The following is a 15,002-nucleotide window of genomic DNA, read 5'->3' on the forward strand; positions in this document are numbered from 1 at the left end:
GTCATTTTGCTTTGTCATGAAAATTCTTGCTGCTTTCTTTATTTTTATTTACTGCTAAAGCCTGACTTTCTCTCTGCATTAGCGTTCAAGGTGGCTAAAGAAATTCAGAATATAAAATCGATGGAGTTAACATCTATGAATTCCTTTTGCTAATACCCCGACTTGCTTCAATCTTCTCACCCAAATCAAAAACAAACAAAAATCCTTAACACACCTTTAAAGGTAGTGTTTGGGACTGCACATCTGGACATTGTGTGTAACAACCAATACAAAACTGCTGTCCCGAAAACACCCGGCTTCCTTCCAATCCACTGCACTTCTTTTTTTTTTCCTCCAGTCTTGAAATTTGGACTGCAAAATTCAGAGTTTAAATCACTCTTCTTTAGTCTGGGCTACACAGCTGGGTGGCTTTTTTACAACAACCCACAAATCTGGGCTATTTTTCTAAACAGAAAGAGAGAGAAGGGAAACATACAGGTAGTTCTTGACTTACAACCCTTCATTTTTCAACTGTCTGGAGTTACAACGGCATTGAAAAAAGTGACTTACAACTGGTTCTTGCAATTAAGATCACTGCAGCATCCCCGCGGTTATGGGATAAAATTTTGACACTTGGCAACTGGCATGTATTTATAATGGTTGCAGCAGCATACTGGGGTCATGTCATCACCATTTATAGCCTTCCCAGTCAGCTTCTGACAAGTAAAGTCAATGGGGGAAGAAAGGATCACTTAACAACTACAATGATTCATTTAACAACTGTGGCAAAAAAACGTTGCAAAATCAGGTGCGACTCACTTAACAACTAATGTTGGTGCCAATTGTGGTTGTAAGTCAAGGACTACCTGTTCCTGCCTTTTACCTAGCTAGATACAGTAGGCTCTCAGGGAAAAATACAGAAGTAATTTCCCCCCTGACTCAACTAATCAAGAATATATTTATATAATATATAAATAAAGAGACACCGGCAACAATAAAAAAAGAAAGGAAGAGAGGAGGAGAGGAAATGAGAGGAAAAGGAAGGAAGGAAAAGAGAGGTGAGGAGAGGAAGATGGAAGGGAGAAGGAGAGAGGGTAGGAAGGGGAAGGGGTAGAGAGAAGTAGGGGAGAGGTAAGGGAAGAAGGAAGAGAAAGGAAACAAGGAAAGAAGAAAGTAGAGAAGGGAGGGAGGGAGAGAAAGGAAGAGAGGAGAGAAGATGAGAGGAAGAGGAGGGAAGGAAGATAGAGAGGAGGAGAGGAAGAGGGAAGGGAGAAGGAGAGAGGGTAGGAAGGGGAAGAGGAAGAGAGGAGGAGGGGAGAAGTAACGGAAGAAGGAAGGGAAAGGAGGAAGGAAGGAAGTAGAGAAGGGAGGGAGGGAGAAAAGAAAGGGAGAAGAAGGTGGTGTCAAAACAGGCGAGGGATGGGAAACAAAGCAACCCAAATGGAATATTATAATTCTATAAATGGAATGACGAATGTATAAGAACCATGAATGTAAAAGAATAATAATAACTATGTGAATGTATACCTATAATTGTATATAGAGAACAAAAAAAAAGTATATATATATATATTAAAAAGAATATATTGGCAAAACGTTTTCAATTTTCTTGAATCATAGTGAAAAAATTTTCTCTCCACCTCCAGAGAGAGGATTAAACTAGATAAAGCAAAAAAAGGGAGATACAATAGTTTGGAGATAATTATTATTAAGTTATTACGTGTTATTAAGTTCGGCCAGAGAAAAGTGTTACCTTTACCTCTCTCCTGGCATCGGAGTTTTGGTCAAACCCTGTGAATATTTGTTTGTGATCCAAAGTGCCTAAAACCATATAAATGAATAAATCTATAGCTCAGCTCCTGCATTTCACCTCTCACTATGGATAGTCAAAACCAAATATTAATCATCTTCCAAGATAGCCCCAGACCAACATCCTTTTCTCTAAATCTCAGTTCTCTAGTCTAGAAATGTCCATTAAAAAATAGAAGGGGGAGAAAAGGGAGAAAAAAAGGGAAAGAAGAGAAAGTAAGTGTGAAATCCCAGAAGCTCCATTTTATACTGGCACAGGAAGGCACAGTTTTGCAACCAGTGGCTGTGGAATAACTTCCCCTCGGAGAGGGATAGATCAGCTGCAAAAGAGATGCTCTTGCAGCATTTGCGGTCTTGAAGGACAAAGGAGCTCAGACTTTCCTTCGTCATGCTGGGGAGTGGAAAAGCATAACAAAGGAATTGTTTGCAGCCTCGTTGGGCACAAGCTGGATGAGCTGCTGTGTCAGGCTGCCAGGAGTCAAAAGAATCAGTTTGGGAAAGAATGCCAGGCTCTGGGAAAAGGTCTGGTGATACCTGGACTGCAGTGGGATTATTGTTTTGCTGACTGTAGTTATGCTATGTTGTGCTTTATCATCTAACCATAAACCTTTGGCATTGCCTTGGATTAAATTTCCACTTGTGAGGAAAGAAGGAAGGAAGGAAGGAGGAAAGGAAGGAAGGGAGGAAATATAGATAGAAGAAAGAGGGCGGGAAGAAGGAATGAAACAGAAGAAAGGGAGGGAAAGAGGGAGGGAGGGAGGATACATAGACAAAAGAAAGTGGAAAGGAGGGAAGATGGAATGGAATAGAAAAAAGGGAGAGAGCGAGGGAGGGAGGAAGGAAACCCTTCCTTTGCAAAGAGGGAAGGCATGGTCCCAAAACAGGAGGCAGTTTTGTTTTGAAACCAGAATAAAACCACTGTGCTCCAAAAATGAGACGAGAACACTTGGGTTATTTGCAGTTTCGGACAAAATGGCAAAGCTGGATTCTCTGCCCTCCTACCTTCAATAGAATCCAGGGGAGCCTATCCAACCAACCCAATCCAGTCAGCTGTCTCTTGGCATGTTAGGATCTTCCTCTTTTTCCCCCCTAGTCCCTGCCCTAAATTATTTGTGCCTGGAACTACACTGCCCATCTCCTTCCAAGACACCTGTCCACACACTGCTACCTGCGGCCAGCTGTTTGACTGGAGATATCCTGGACATCACATTTATTTTATGCAGGTGTGCAAAGAAGCAGTTCCTCTTCCATCAATGCAAAAGTGGAAATGCTGCTTCTCCCATGGTGTCCACAGCTGTTTGGTGAAATGGTATACAGATCGTCCTCGACTTACAACCACTAATTTAGTGACCATTCAAAGTTACGCTAGCACAGAAAAAAGTGACCTTTGACTGTTTTTCACACAGTTGCAGCGTCCCCATGGTCAAAATTCGGGCACTCAGCCACAGCATATATGTCGGACAGTTGCAGCATCCCGGGGTCACGTGATCACCATTTGTGACCTTCCCAGCTGGCTTCCGGCAAGCAAAGTCCATGGGGGGGATGACGCTGGATTCGCTTAATGACCATAAGATTCACTTAACAACTGCAGCGATTCCCTTTACAACTGTAGCAAAAAAAAAGTTGTAGAATGGGAGCAAAACTCACTTCACCGCTGCCTTGCTTAGCAGTGGAACTTTTGGATTCAATTGTGTTCATAAATCGAGGACTACCTGTGGTGAAACAATATTATAAGAAGCATTTCCCCTTTTTCCATGTGCAAGTAAGAAAGCTTCTTCTAAAATCCTTTCCAGCTGCAGGTTTTTTTTTTTTTTAAAAAAAGACGACTTGCATTAAAAATGAGTTAAACGCTTTTTAAGAGGGCCACCGTTTTAAATGAATTGAAACGGGCATTGTTTTAAATCAATGTATTAGTTAATCACCTAAGCTCCTTCTTTGCTAAGCAAAGCTAAATTCTCTCTATTCTACCAAGCAAATTCTTTCTATTCTGCTGAGCAAAGTCACAAAAAATGTGCGGATTTCACCACCTGGTCTAATTTATTCAGCATAAAGAGAATAATGATGAATTATGGTGGTCCATTTGCCCACCAAAAGCCTCATCCAGCTATTTCAGATTTTTTTTTCAAGCCTGTCCTGTATAAAACAGGCTAAGATTTTGCCTGTTGGTTGGTTTACGTAAAGTGCACATCATCTCAAAACAGAATTATACCACCGATACCGCACCGGATATACAATTACACATGCGTGTGTCTTTGCGAACAGAACTTCGCCAGGGCATGGAGTGGTATCAGAAGCATGCAGCCATCTAGCAAAAGAGGGAGGGTGGCATGAAGCTGGTTACCTGGCGTCTGGAAGTTGATGCGCCTCATCTCCACAGGGTCTTTGGGGTGATGAGGGGTGATCTCAGCGTTATTCAGTAAGCACTTGATTCGGGGCTCGGAGTCTTTGCGTTTGCTGGAGGGAGAAAACAGGAGGAGGCAGGAAAGAAGTAGGTGGGTCAAGAGAAGGGGATCAAGTCCAGCACACAGCTGGAACCTGCAGTGTTTTAATCGGGCAAATGATGCTTGACTTTAGACAAATATGTGTGATGTTTTTGAATGAATAACCATTGGGCGTCTGGTAGCAGGGGGAATGATATATTAAACTAAAAACTGAGCTGAGCACCGGAAAATTAAGTCTTTTCAGTACAGATAGTCCTTGCTTTAATACTGTAATAGAGATGTAAAACGGGTGACCCACGTAAATGTGGAAGTCACAAGGTTAAGCTCTGTAGTACAGATGAGAAGGAGTGCTATCAGCTACCTCAGCCTCCTCCTGGCAATTATCTTTATCTTTAATTATCTTCTGTTTATTTCAGAATGAAAATTAATTTGTAGTTGTATTGCCGGTGATAGGCCAGTAAGCTAAAAGGACCTGTCTCTTCCACTTTGTTTTCTCCAGTTTTCAGAGGTATTCCTGATTTTCAATTGCATCAAAAGAGACATTAAGCATTTAAACAAACAAACAAAATTCTTACCTGTCTGGCTTGCTGTCCAGGGACGCACAAAAAGGGAGTGGGGGAAAACAAAAAGACACAATATAAGACAGTAGCTGGGAGATTCTTGGTTATCCTTAAACCTACTGATTGTTCAGGAACCTTCCCAGTTCAAAGCTGATGATCGCTTTTGGAAGTTCAGCCTTCTAGGTATATTTCTGGTCAACATCAGTTGTCCTCCATGAGATGTCTTCCAGATGTTTGGGGTTAGAGCTCTCTTCTGCTTCCCCTCCCCCTCTTAGCTATCATTTTGGAGCACACCAGGTTGGAAAAGTCTGAATTTTATATATGAAATAATATATATTATATATATATATATATATAAAGGTGGCAGACATACCTAATATGCCTTCCTCCTCCTATTCCCCGCAACAACAACCCTGTGAGGTGGGCTGGACTGAGAGAGGGACCTGGCCAAAGTCACCCATGATGTCTAAGGCACGAGTAGAACTCAACTTTTCCTGGTGATTGGCTCAAACTGGCTTTCATGGCTAAGGCTGAACTAGAACTCCCTGTCTCCTGGTGATTGGCCAGTACCTTAATCACTTAACCAAACTGGTCTCGGGGTTAGATTAATTTGCCCCAGGAGACACAGTCCTTCAAGGAAAATAAATCTGCTTTAAAGAGAAAAAAAGGAATAGCCTAGCCCATGGAAGAGGATCCTCACAAACCAAAGAAATGGACACTCCCACTTACTTCTTGTACAGGAGGATTGCAATAACAATGCAGATAATAAAGACTACAGCTAAAACCGGTCCAATCACCCAGATCAGCCCCTCCTCTCCTTCAATCTTGGGCTGGGGATCAGAGCTGTCCATTTGGATGGGATCAGAGAAGGGACTGGCAGCGTACATCTGAAACAGAAATCAAAGACAACAAGCGTGTAAAGAGAGGTGGGGAACTACGGCCCCTTTATGAATGAATTCCTGAGCATAGATGACTCAGGAATTCTGGGAGTTGAAGTCCAAAAGTCATAAAAGGACCGTAGCTCCACATCCCTGCTGTAAAGGAGGAGCCGTGGTGGCGCAGTGGTTAGAGTGCAGTACTTCAGGCTACTTCTGCTAATAGCTGGCTGCCTGCAATTTGGCAGATCGAATCTCACCAGGCTCAAGGTTGACCCTTCCATCCTTCTGAGGTGGGTAAAATGAGGACCCAAAATTGTTGTGGGGCAATAGGCTGACTCTGTAAACCACTTAGAGAGGGCTGGAAAGCACTGAGAAGTGGTATATAAATGCTATTGCTATTTCCCTTCGTCTTCTCATTGGGGAAAGGTAGATAAGAGGTAGAAAGCAAAGATGTGAAACTGACAGTTCTGACTCAGATCAGCAAACGTGAGTGAAAACCCAAACGTCAAAAACTGTAATCTGTCATTGTGGCTGAGGTATAGAATGCAGGTAGTCCTCAACTTACACTGTTTCATTTAGTGACCGTTCAAAGTTACAATGGTACTGAAAAAAGTGACTTAGGACCAGTTTTCACTCTTATTACCATTGTAGCATCCCCATGGTCACGTGATCGAAATTCAGACGCCTGGCAATTGACTCATATTTACAACGGTTTCAGTGTCCTGGGGTCACCTGATTCCCTTTTGCGACCTTCTGTCAAGCAAGAGTCAAGGGGGGGACCCAGATTCACATAACAAAAGTTTGACAATTTAACAACTACAGCGATTCACTTAACAATTGTGGCAAGAAAGGTCGTAAAATGGGGCAAACTCACTTAACAAATGTTTCATTTAGCAACATGAATTTTGGGCTTGATTGCAGTCATACGTTGAGGACTACCTGTAACTGATTTAAATTAGTCACTTGAGATGTGCAAAATTCACTGATTGGGGAAGGAAAGGTTCCACAATTCTCCCGAATCAATTCTCCCAGTGCAATTTATGAGTTTTCCAAAGGAAATCCTCTAAATCAGGACTTTTTCAAGAGGTTCTGGGCGGACGCCCCGGAGAGGCGTCCTGCCGAGGGAACGGCTTGCGGAGGGTCCTGGCGTCGGCGGCGGCTGGCGGGGGCTTCTCCGCTTCGTTCTAGGCACCGGGGAGCAGTATCGGAGGGCGCCCGTGTGCGCGCGTCTCGCCCCATGCCGATCGGAGAATACACTTCTGAATGAAGCAGCGGCGGTGTGGTGAGAGGCTTCCCTTCTCCATTCCCTCTCTTTTGAATTAATGGACTTTTCAGCTTTTTTTTAAACAAAGTTTCTTTCGGACTTTTGCTGGAGGTGCGGCTAGAGGGAGGGGGATTTCCCCCCCCCCTTGGACAAGCGGCTTGAAAAGATTTTGCTCTCGCCCCCAGGGGAAGGAGGGAGGGGGAGAGCCAATTAATGATGCCTCACCCCTATAAAAGTGACTTTCCTTGGACTTAGATTCAGAACTTATGGGTGAACTGAGAATTTTCTGAACTTTTAAAAGTTTGCTATGCCTCTGAGCCCAAAACTGGCAGGGCAAGATGGCACACTTCCGTTGTCTTTGTGAACTGTGAAATTTGACTCCACCTTCAAAATTCAGGCTTCCGGTCTTTGTCTCCGAGCCACCCAGAGGAATCTCTTGTGGATTGTGATTCTTTGAACCCTTTGGAGAAAAAAAACTTTCACCTATTGCTAGAGTTACTAAAGAAATTCCCATCTGTCTGGATTCTCTGTCTCCTGGACTCGTCTGCCTGCTCTCCTTCTCCAGCTGCCCAGTCTCTACAGTGATTGATTCCCTTGCTTCCCAAACCATGTCTCCAAAAAGACCACCTCCTGGAAAACCTGGTTTTGCTACTTCTGCTCCAACATCTGCAACATCTAGCCCAGCTACACAGTCAAAGATAACAGAATTGATGCAACCCAAGACTACAGAGATAGACTTTCAACAAATGCTCCAACAAATTTTACAGGGCCAAGAGGAAATTAAGAAACAGTTAAGGGAAATGAAGGATGAAATCAAAGAAAATCAAGTGCAAATCTATAAGAACTCACAGAGACTGGACGTTGTGGAGGGTGGGGTGGCGGAGGCGAGAGGGGGGGTTGAGGCCTTGCAGAGGGGAAACAAAGAACTTGATACCCAACAAATGAAAACAGATTTTGAGAGAATGTCCTTCTATCTTAGATTTCAAAATGTAATAGAAACAGATGGGGAAAATATAAGGGACATAATGACCAATATTTTAGCTGAATACATACACAAAGATAAACAACAGATGGAATGGGAGATAGATCTGGCTTATAGAGTGAACTCAGTATATGCCAGAACACACAATGTGCCCAGGGAGGTTCATATTAGATTCCTTAGGAAAAGCACAAGAGATGAAATTCTGGGTGTGCAAAGGGGGCAAACACTCACATACCATGATAGGGAGATAACCATTCTAAAACAGATTCCCAAAAAAATTAGGGAGATAAGGAAAAATTATTCGCAATTGGCGAATAAATTATACCAGAAGGGGGTGTGGTTTAGATGGTTGATGCCTGAAGGTATGCTGATATTCTGGGAGGAGAAAAGAATCAGAATTAACACACCCATAGAGGCACAGGCCTTTATGGAAAAAAACAAAGCGAACCTAGAAAAAACAGAAGATACCACAATGGTCACACAGGACACGGGAGGGGCCGGAGCTCTGCCAGCAGGGGGAGAAGGGGCAATACCAAGAAAGCTCAGATCACAAAAATGAATAAGAAAGCCACAATGTTATAAACAAACCGAAAGTAATAATGAAATTATATCTAGATTATATATTATAACAATATAAGCTGACTGAAAAATTTTTTTCTTCTAGAATTAATATGCTGATCTTTTATGACTATGGATTAATGCTTGATATATGGATGTAACCTATGAGACTGGAGGGAGGGGGCCCCTGTCACACTTGCTACTGCCAAAATCTGTAACCATTCCATTTACCCTTTTCCCTATAAATGTTTTAAAAAAACCAATAAAACTTTTTTTCAAAAAAAAAAAAAAAAAAGAGGTTCTGGGCATAACATTCCATGTACAGCAAGCAGTTCCTGGGGCCATAACCCTTGTTGGTTATTAAACTAACCCATTTCTGAATATGCACATAATTAGAAAAAACAGCTAGGCCTGTGCAAAATGCTAAGCATAAAGGGAAAAAAAACCCCAAACCATAAGGTTAATGTTAAATAAATTTAGCCTGCTGAGTAAATACAGCTTCTACATTTTTAATTGACCTGCCCGAATGAGTGGTGTGATCTCAGTAGGTAGGACAGCCTTGTTCAAATTTAATTTAGCCTTTTATGCTCTTGCTCTATTATTGCAGTGTTGGAGAAATTTCAATGTATGTCATTTTTATTTTTTTACTTTATGCTGCTTATTACTTTTCTACATTTGGGCTTTATGGATCTTGACTTTGAATGCTTTGTAAGATATTCATTCTAAGAAACTATACCATCTTATCGCTTCCGCTGCCCCTCAAAATATTTTTTGGCTGTTTTTATTTGTAGCACGGTAAATTAATATCATTCAGACAAAAGCGATAAAAACACAGAAGAGGACCCATCGCAACAAGAAGCTTGTTTGTTTTTGATCCCCATTGAAAGGAGGTTGACGTTAACCCACTCAGGCTCTTAAAGGGGTCCTAAGAATGAGTGGGGAGACGCAGAGGGAACTCACGGGTTCATTGGTCTGCAAAACGGCCAAAATGAAAATGACATATTTCTGTCCGGCCTCCAGGGCTTTATTTTCGAAGTTGTCGTAGCGTTTCATATCCCCGAGGGTGAAAATAGAGGGCAGGACGTGGACACGGGCTGCGATGTACGCTTTGTGGGGATCCAGCTGACGGGAATGGCGGAGGCTTCTCCGTTGCAACCTTGAGATCTGCTGAATTAGCTGGAAAAGGAGAAAGAGGCTATCTAGGTAAGCTGAGATGAATAAAGATTGATACATATAAATAAAAGCAGTCCTTGAATTACGACCATTCATTTAGCAACCATTCAAACTTAGAAGCACTGAGGGGGGGGGGGGGAACGACATACAATCAAACCTTGCTCTTACAACCACCGCAGACCTCTCCAAGGTCACCAGATCAAAATTTGGACGCTTGGCAACCAGCATGCATTTATAATGGTTACAGCGTCTCGGGAGCTTTGTAATCATCATTTGCGACCTTCCCAGCTGTCTTCTGACATGCAAAGTCAATGAGGAAACCTGGATTCACTTAATGGCGGCATGATTCATAATAACTGCAAGTGATTTGTTTAATTTTAGATGGCCACCTCTGTCATCTTACATTTGCAAACGCAGATCAGAGGTCCCCCAACCTTGGCAATGTTAAGGCTTGTAGACTTCAGCTCCCAGAATTCCTTAGCCAGCCAAGCTAAAGTCTTAAAGTTGCCAAAGTTGGAGACCCCGAACTTTTGAACCCATTACAGTTCCAATAGCAGTTATGCCACCTAGCTCACCATGGATTAGTTTGTTAATTACAAGGCTCTCTGTAGACTTTATTGTCAAATGCTTCCCCCGCCCCCCAGAGAAGATATACTGTATTTTTTGGAGTATAAGACACACCAAGATTTTGAAGACGCAAATTAAAAAAAAAGTTTTTGCACTCTGCAGACCTCCCAAAAATGGCCTGTTTTCGTAAAAATGGGCCCTTTTTTGTCAAAAAAAGGGCACGCATAGCCTTTAGGAGGCTTGTAGAGTGCTCCTGGGGGCCGTGGGGGGGCCAAAAATGAGAAAAAAGCAGGCTGTTTTTTTGCAAAAACGGGCCCAGTTTTTGTCAAAAAAAGGACATGCTTAGCCTTTAGGGGCTTATAAAGTACTCCTGAGGGCTGGGGGGGGGGTGAGCAAAAAACAGCCCATTTTTCACTTGTTTTTGCCCTCCCCAGCCTCCAGGAGGTCTCTGAAAGCCACCTAAAGGCTATGCATGGCCATTTGGGTGAAGGGGGTGGGGTTTTGGGAGGCCAAAAATGCTGAATTCAGTGTATAAGACGCACCCAGATTTTCAGCCTCTGTTTTGAGGGGAAAAAGGTGCGTCTTATACTTCAAAAATACGGCATGTATAACATCTACAGCATTCTCAAGATGTACTAAGGAAATTACAAGTTCAAAAAATGAAACAAGATGAAATCTCTTAGGATTTTTTCATGGCAAATCCCCACTTACCTCTTCTAAATCCATTTCTTCCGGACTATTGTATGGATTTTGGAATTGGCCACTTTTAGTTTTCTTCAAGGGTAGCACCACAATGTAATATGCTCTGATAATCAAAAGAAGAAACAGGGCAGGGAATAGATTAAAAGAAAGAGGCAATGAAGGAGAAGAGCTAATCTAAATGGGAAATATGATTAATAGAGTTAAGACTCAAAGCAGGAAGTATGTATTGGCCTGTCTCACCAATGGTGAAAAATAATTGCCTCCAAGCTCAGTGACTTTGGGATCTAGCTTACAAAATTCTCACAAGATTTCTAGTTAATCCTAGAAAGGTTTCCTCTGGCATTTTATTTCAACAAATAACACGTTTTAAGTTGTTCAGGCAGCAAAATCAAAATGGGGCAGCTTGCCACAGCCAACTCACCACAGCCAAGTCACCAGGGCCAACTCACCATGGAACAATTCAAAATTCAATTATTTCAGATAATTAAAACATTATGTTATTTTTGTCATTCAGATTTCATTTGGTCCCTCCTTTTGCAGCCTTTCTTCTATGATTCTATTCCACTATTTTTTCAATATTAGTGTAACTCTTGTCCCAGGGCGAGTTGTCTTGTGGCAAGTTGGCCATGGCAAGGTGGCTGTGGTGAGTTGGCTACAGCAAATTGTCCTAGACCCCAACAAAACTGGCCCAGGTGGTAAAGATGTTTAGGTGCAGACAGTGCAAATGCCTGGGTCTAGCTCTAAATGATTCTTTCTGTGTTTTATAACTAAATGGTTCATGGATCATATGCTTTGATAGCTTCCTGAACATTGACCCGCTTCATGTGGAAAGGTCAAATGCAAATGATGAAAGGGAGAAATATAAACTATGTAGCCAGATTCAACAGGGTCCCCCCAATGTATACATACTGAACTGGGGGGTCTGAAGTCCTGACATCTGGCAGAGTCACTATCACGTTGCCATCAATTTCGTGTCGGTAAGACACCTCTGGTTTTCTGCTCAGCATATTGGCTGCGGTGGACACCACCACTTTCTGCTGAAGATCTCCTTTCTCACTTCTCTGGCCCACGAGGGAAAATCGGTAAGATGTTTGTGGCTTCAAGTTAGTGATGAGCTTCTTGGTGGCACTCCCACCCACCTCAATCTCTTGGCCGGTGTTCTCATGCCGGATCTGGGAGAAATGGAGGAAGAGGGCATGTAAGAAACATAATTGGGACCATGTAAGAAACCCAAAAGAATCCTGCTATACCGGACCAACATTAACCTTCATCTTATAGGTAGTCCTGGTAGGCAGGAGAAGAAGCAATGGATGAAAACTAATCAAGGAGAGATCCACCCAGAACTAAGGAGAAATTTTCCAAGAATGAGAACAATTAATCAGTGGAACAACTTGAATAGAATAGAATAACAGAGTTGGAAGGAACCTTGGAGGTCTTCTAGTCTAACCCCCTCCCTAGGCAGGAAACCCTATACCACTTCAGACAAATGGTTATCCAACATCTTCTTAACACATCTAGAATGTGTTGGCACATTCTCAACTTCTGGAGGTAAGCTGTTCCAGTGATTAATTGTTCTAACTATCAGGAAATTTCTCCTCCAGAAGAACCTGCCTCCAGAAGTTGTGGGTGCTCCAACACTGGAGGTCTTTAAGAAGAGACTGGACAACCAGACCCCACAAATAGGATCTGGACACACTGCATTGTTCTATTTATGTTCCACAGCAGTGTTTCATTATTTTCATTGACAAATTTGGAAAATCCTACAAATCATTTATGCCTATTATGCCTAGTAGCCATTGAGAATGTCAGCCTCTGTGGATTTTTTCCAGCTGTCCAAATCTTTTTGTCATTACAGTGCTGCATAGCAGCAAATTCCCTAATTTAGCTAAACAGATTTCAATTAAGCAGGAAGAAAGAAGTAATTTCTGAAGGGATAATTTGTTTAAAAATGTTCTAGGTTGCTTGGGAAGAGGGCACAGTTTTTCTGTGGTGATAGATTTTTGAGCAAAATACTGCGTATCCAAAAATTTATTTGATCAAAATTATTCAATCAAAAATTTGTCCTAAATGAATAGATTTGATCGAATAACATTTCAAAACAAGGGTGATGACAAAAGTAGGTTGCATGTCACGACATCCCAGCACAAATGACACAAAAGCGGATCCTTTTTGTACAACAGGCAAGTTGGGTAGTGATCAACCGATCAAATTGCCTCTGTTGCACAAAAGATGCAGGATCCACCTTTTCAAGGATTTCTAGCAGACACTGATATAAAACATTTACCTTGTATGAAATAGGGGAATTGTAATTTTCAGGAAACTCCCAGCCCAGAAGGACCGACGTCTTGGTGATCATTTTCACTCTGAAGTTTTTGGGAAAAACTGTGGGGAAGAAAAATAATCAGCGAAGGGCAGAGCAGGCGACTTGGAGTGAAAATGGCAGAATTTGGAATTTCATCAACGGAGACACGTTTTTTACACACTATGTGCTACTCCAGTCCCCCAAAGTTACCTCTGGCCATTTGTGCCTCGTGAAAACTCTTATCTGTTACGTTACCAAAAAAAAAAAAATTCTTATGATCCTAGGGTCCTTACAGCATCCTAGTGCAATGAAAACCAACTACAAATTCTCCTGTTTGGCTGCTGAGGACAGAAACTGTGCATGGAATCGTGCAACTTTGTTGTTTTAAAATTTGGTTTGCATAGGTGTATTTTTCTCCTTTCACCAGCTTGCAAAATAATAATAATAGTAATAATAGTAAAGAAAAGAAAGAAAAAGAGATCAAAGAGAGGGAGGGGGGCAAAAGCTGAAGAAAAAACTCCGCCCACCTGTGATGGCAACTGCTCCGCCCAGCTGTCAATCAAGAGGCTGCCTGGACTGGACTTTAGCAGAAAAAGGAAAAAAAGACTTACCTGCCGAAGGCAAAGGGAAACCACCTGCCTTGTTATGATTAATTGTTTTTAAAAGCCTGCATAGTTTTTTTTTTTTAACGGTACTCACACGCCATCTTCAAGCCGGCGAGGAGTTTAGGACTACGGCTGTTTTTGGTTTAGGTTTTGGCTTCTCTGCCTCCCAGGATTCAGAGAGAGACCCTTGGGGCAGAAACTGGCAAGTCCTACCTTGATCCAGAAGGACCGTCCGATATTGAACAGTCGGGCTGTACGGCCCGGGACCTTTACTGGTATGTGCTCGGATTTTAACATCGTAAGCGGTGTTGGGCTTGAGACCGTTCAGGATGTATGAGTTTTCTGGAGAGGGTGGGAGATCTTTCTCCTGGGGGTTTCCCGAAGAGGTAGTCTCTCGGTAGGCTACGGTGTACTTGACGATGACACCGTTCCTCTCGGCTAAGACGGGGGGCATCCACTTGACCTGGACTGATCTGGAGGTGATGTTGCTCGCCTCGAGAATCTGAGGGTAACCCTTCGGCACATCTTCTGGGATGGTAATTTCTTCCAACGCTTCCTCCCCAAAGCCAGCCCGGCTCTTCACGGCCAGCTTGAAGACGTACGTGGCACCTTTGTGGACATGGGTGGCGGTATATTTGTCCTCCTGGGTGGCAAACTCCAGAGTGGCCAGCGGGTCGACGTCTTTGCGGCCGAACTGGAGGCGGTAACTCAGCACTTGGCTTTCGGCTTCCACAGGGGGTTCCCATTTGACCAGGAGAGAGTTTTCATGGGTGGGATACACGGACAAGATCGGTTTCCCTGGGACTAGAAAACAAAGAGAAAATCAGTTTGCGATGGGAAGCAGACTACTAGTACGGTAAAAAAATAATAATAATCACAGATTATACTGCAATATATTGCAAACTACATTTTTGTCTGCTGCAAGGATATACAATATTAGGTTTTAGGAGAGTTGTGTTAGTCAATGTGGGCCCAAAATCAGGAGGCATCTGGGAGCACCTTTTCTGGCGCACAGAATTTATTCAAAAAAGATAGAAAGCTTCTGCCTTCAAATAAAATATGTGATTAGGAAAAGATGCTTCCAAGATACCTTCTGATTCTTTGTCTTCCTTCCTTCCTTCCTTCCTTCCTTCCTTCCTTCCTTCCTTCCTTCCTTCCTTCCTTCCTTCTTTCTCTCTCTCT

The 15,002-nt window shown here is 42.6% G+C and overlaps 1 protein-coding gene across 1 annotated transcript in view; it reads right to left on the minus strand.

Moving 5' to 3' along the window:
• PTPRS (protein tyrosine phosphatase receptor type S) overlaps positions 1 to 15,002 on the minus strand; it is a 242,388-nt gene that overhangs the window by 52,395 nt on the left and 174,991 nt on the right. Inside the window, exons 15-22 of the mRNA XM_081960707.1 lie at positions 14,034 to 14,624; positions 13,198 to 13,295; positions 11,823 to 12,085; positions 10,923 to 11,016; positions 9,432 to 9,647; positions 5,519 to 5,676; positions 4,805 to 4,816; positions 4,130 to 4,242 (exon numbers count right to left, since the gene is read on the minus strand). Of these exons, the coding sequence (XP_081816833.1) occupies positions 4,130 to 4,242; positions 4,805 to 4,816; positions 5,519 to 5,676; positions 9,432 to 9,647; positions 10,923 to 11,016; positions 11,823 to 12,085; positions 13,198 to 13,295; positions 14,034 to 14,624 (1,545 nt within the window). The remainder of the gene's footprint in view (positions 1 to 4,129; positions 4,243 to 4,804; positions 4,817 to 5,518; positions 5,677 to 9,431; positions 9,648 to 10,922; positions 11,017 to 11,822; positions 12,086 to 13,197; positions 13,296 to 14,033; positions 14,625 to 15,002) is intronic.

This window comes from Natrix helvetica, assembly GCF_964273705.1.
Source record: "Natrix helvetica genome assembly, chromosome: 1".
NCBI classification, from domain to species: Eukaryota; Metazoa; Chordata; class Lepidosauria; order Squamata; family Natricidae; genus Natrix; species Natrix helvetica.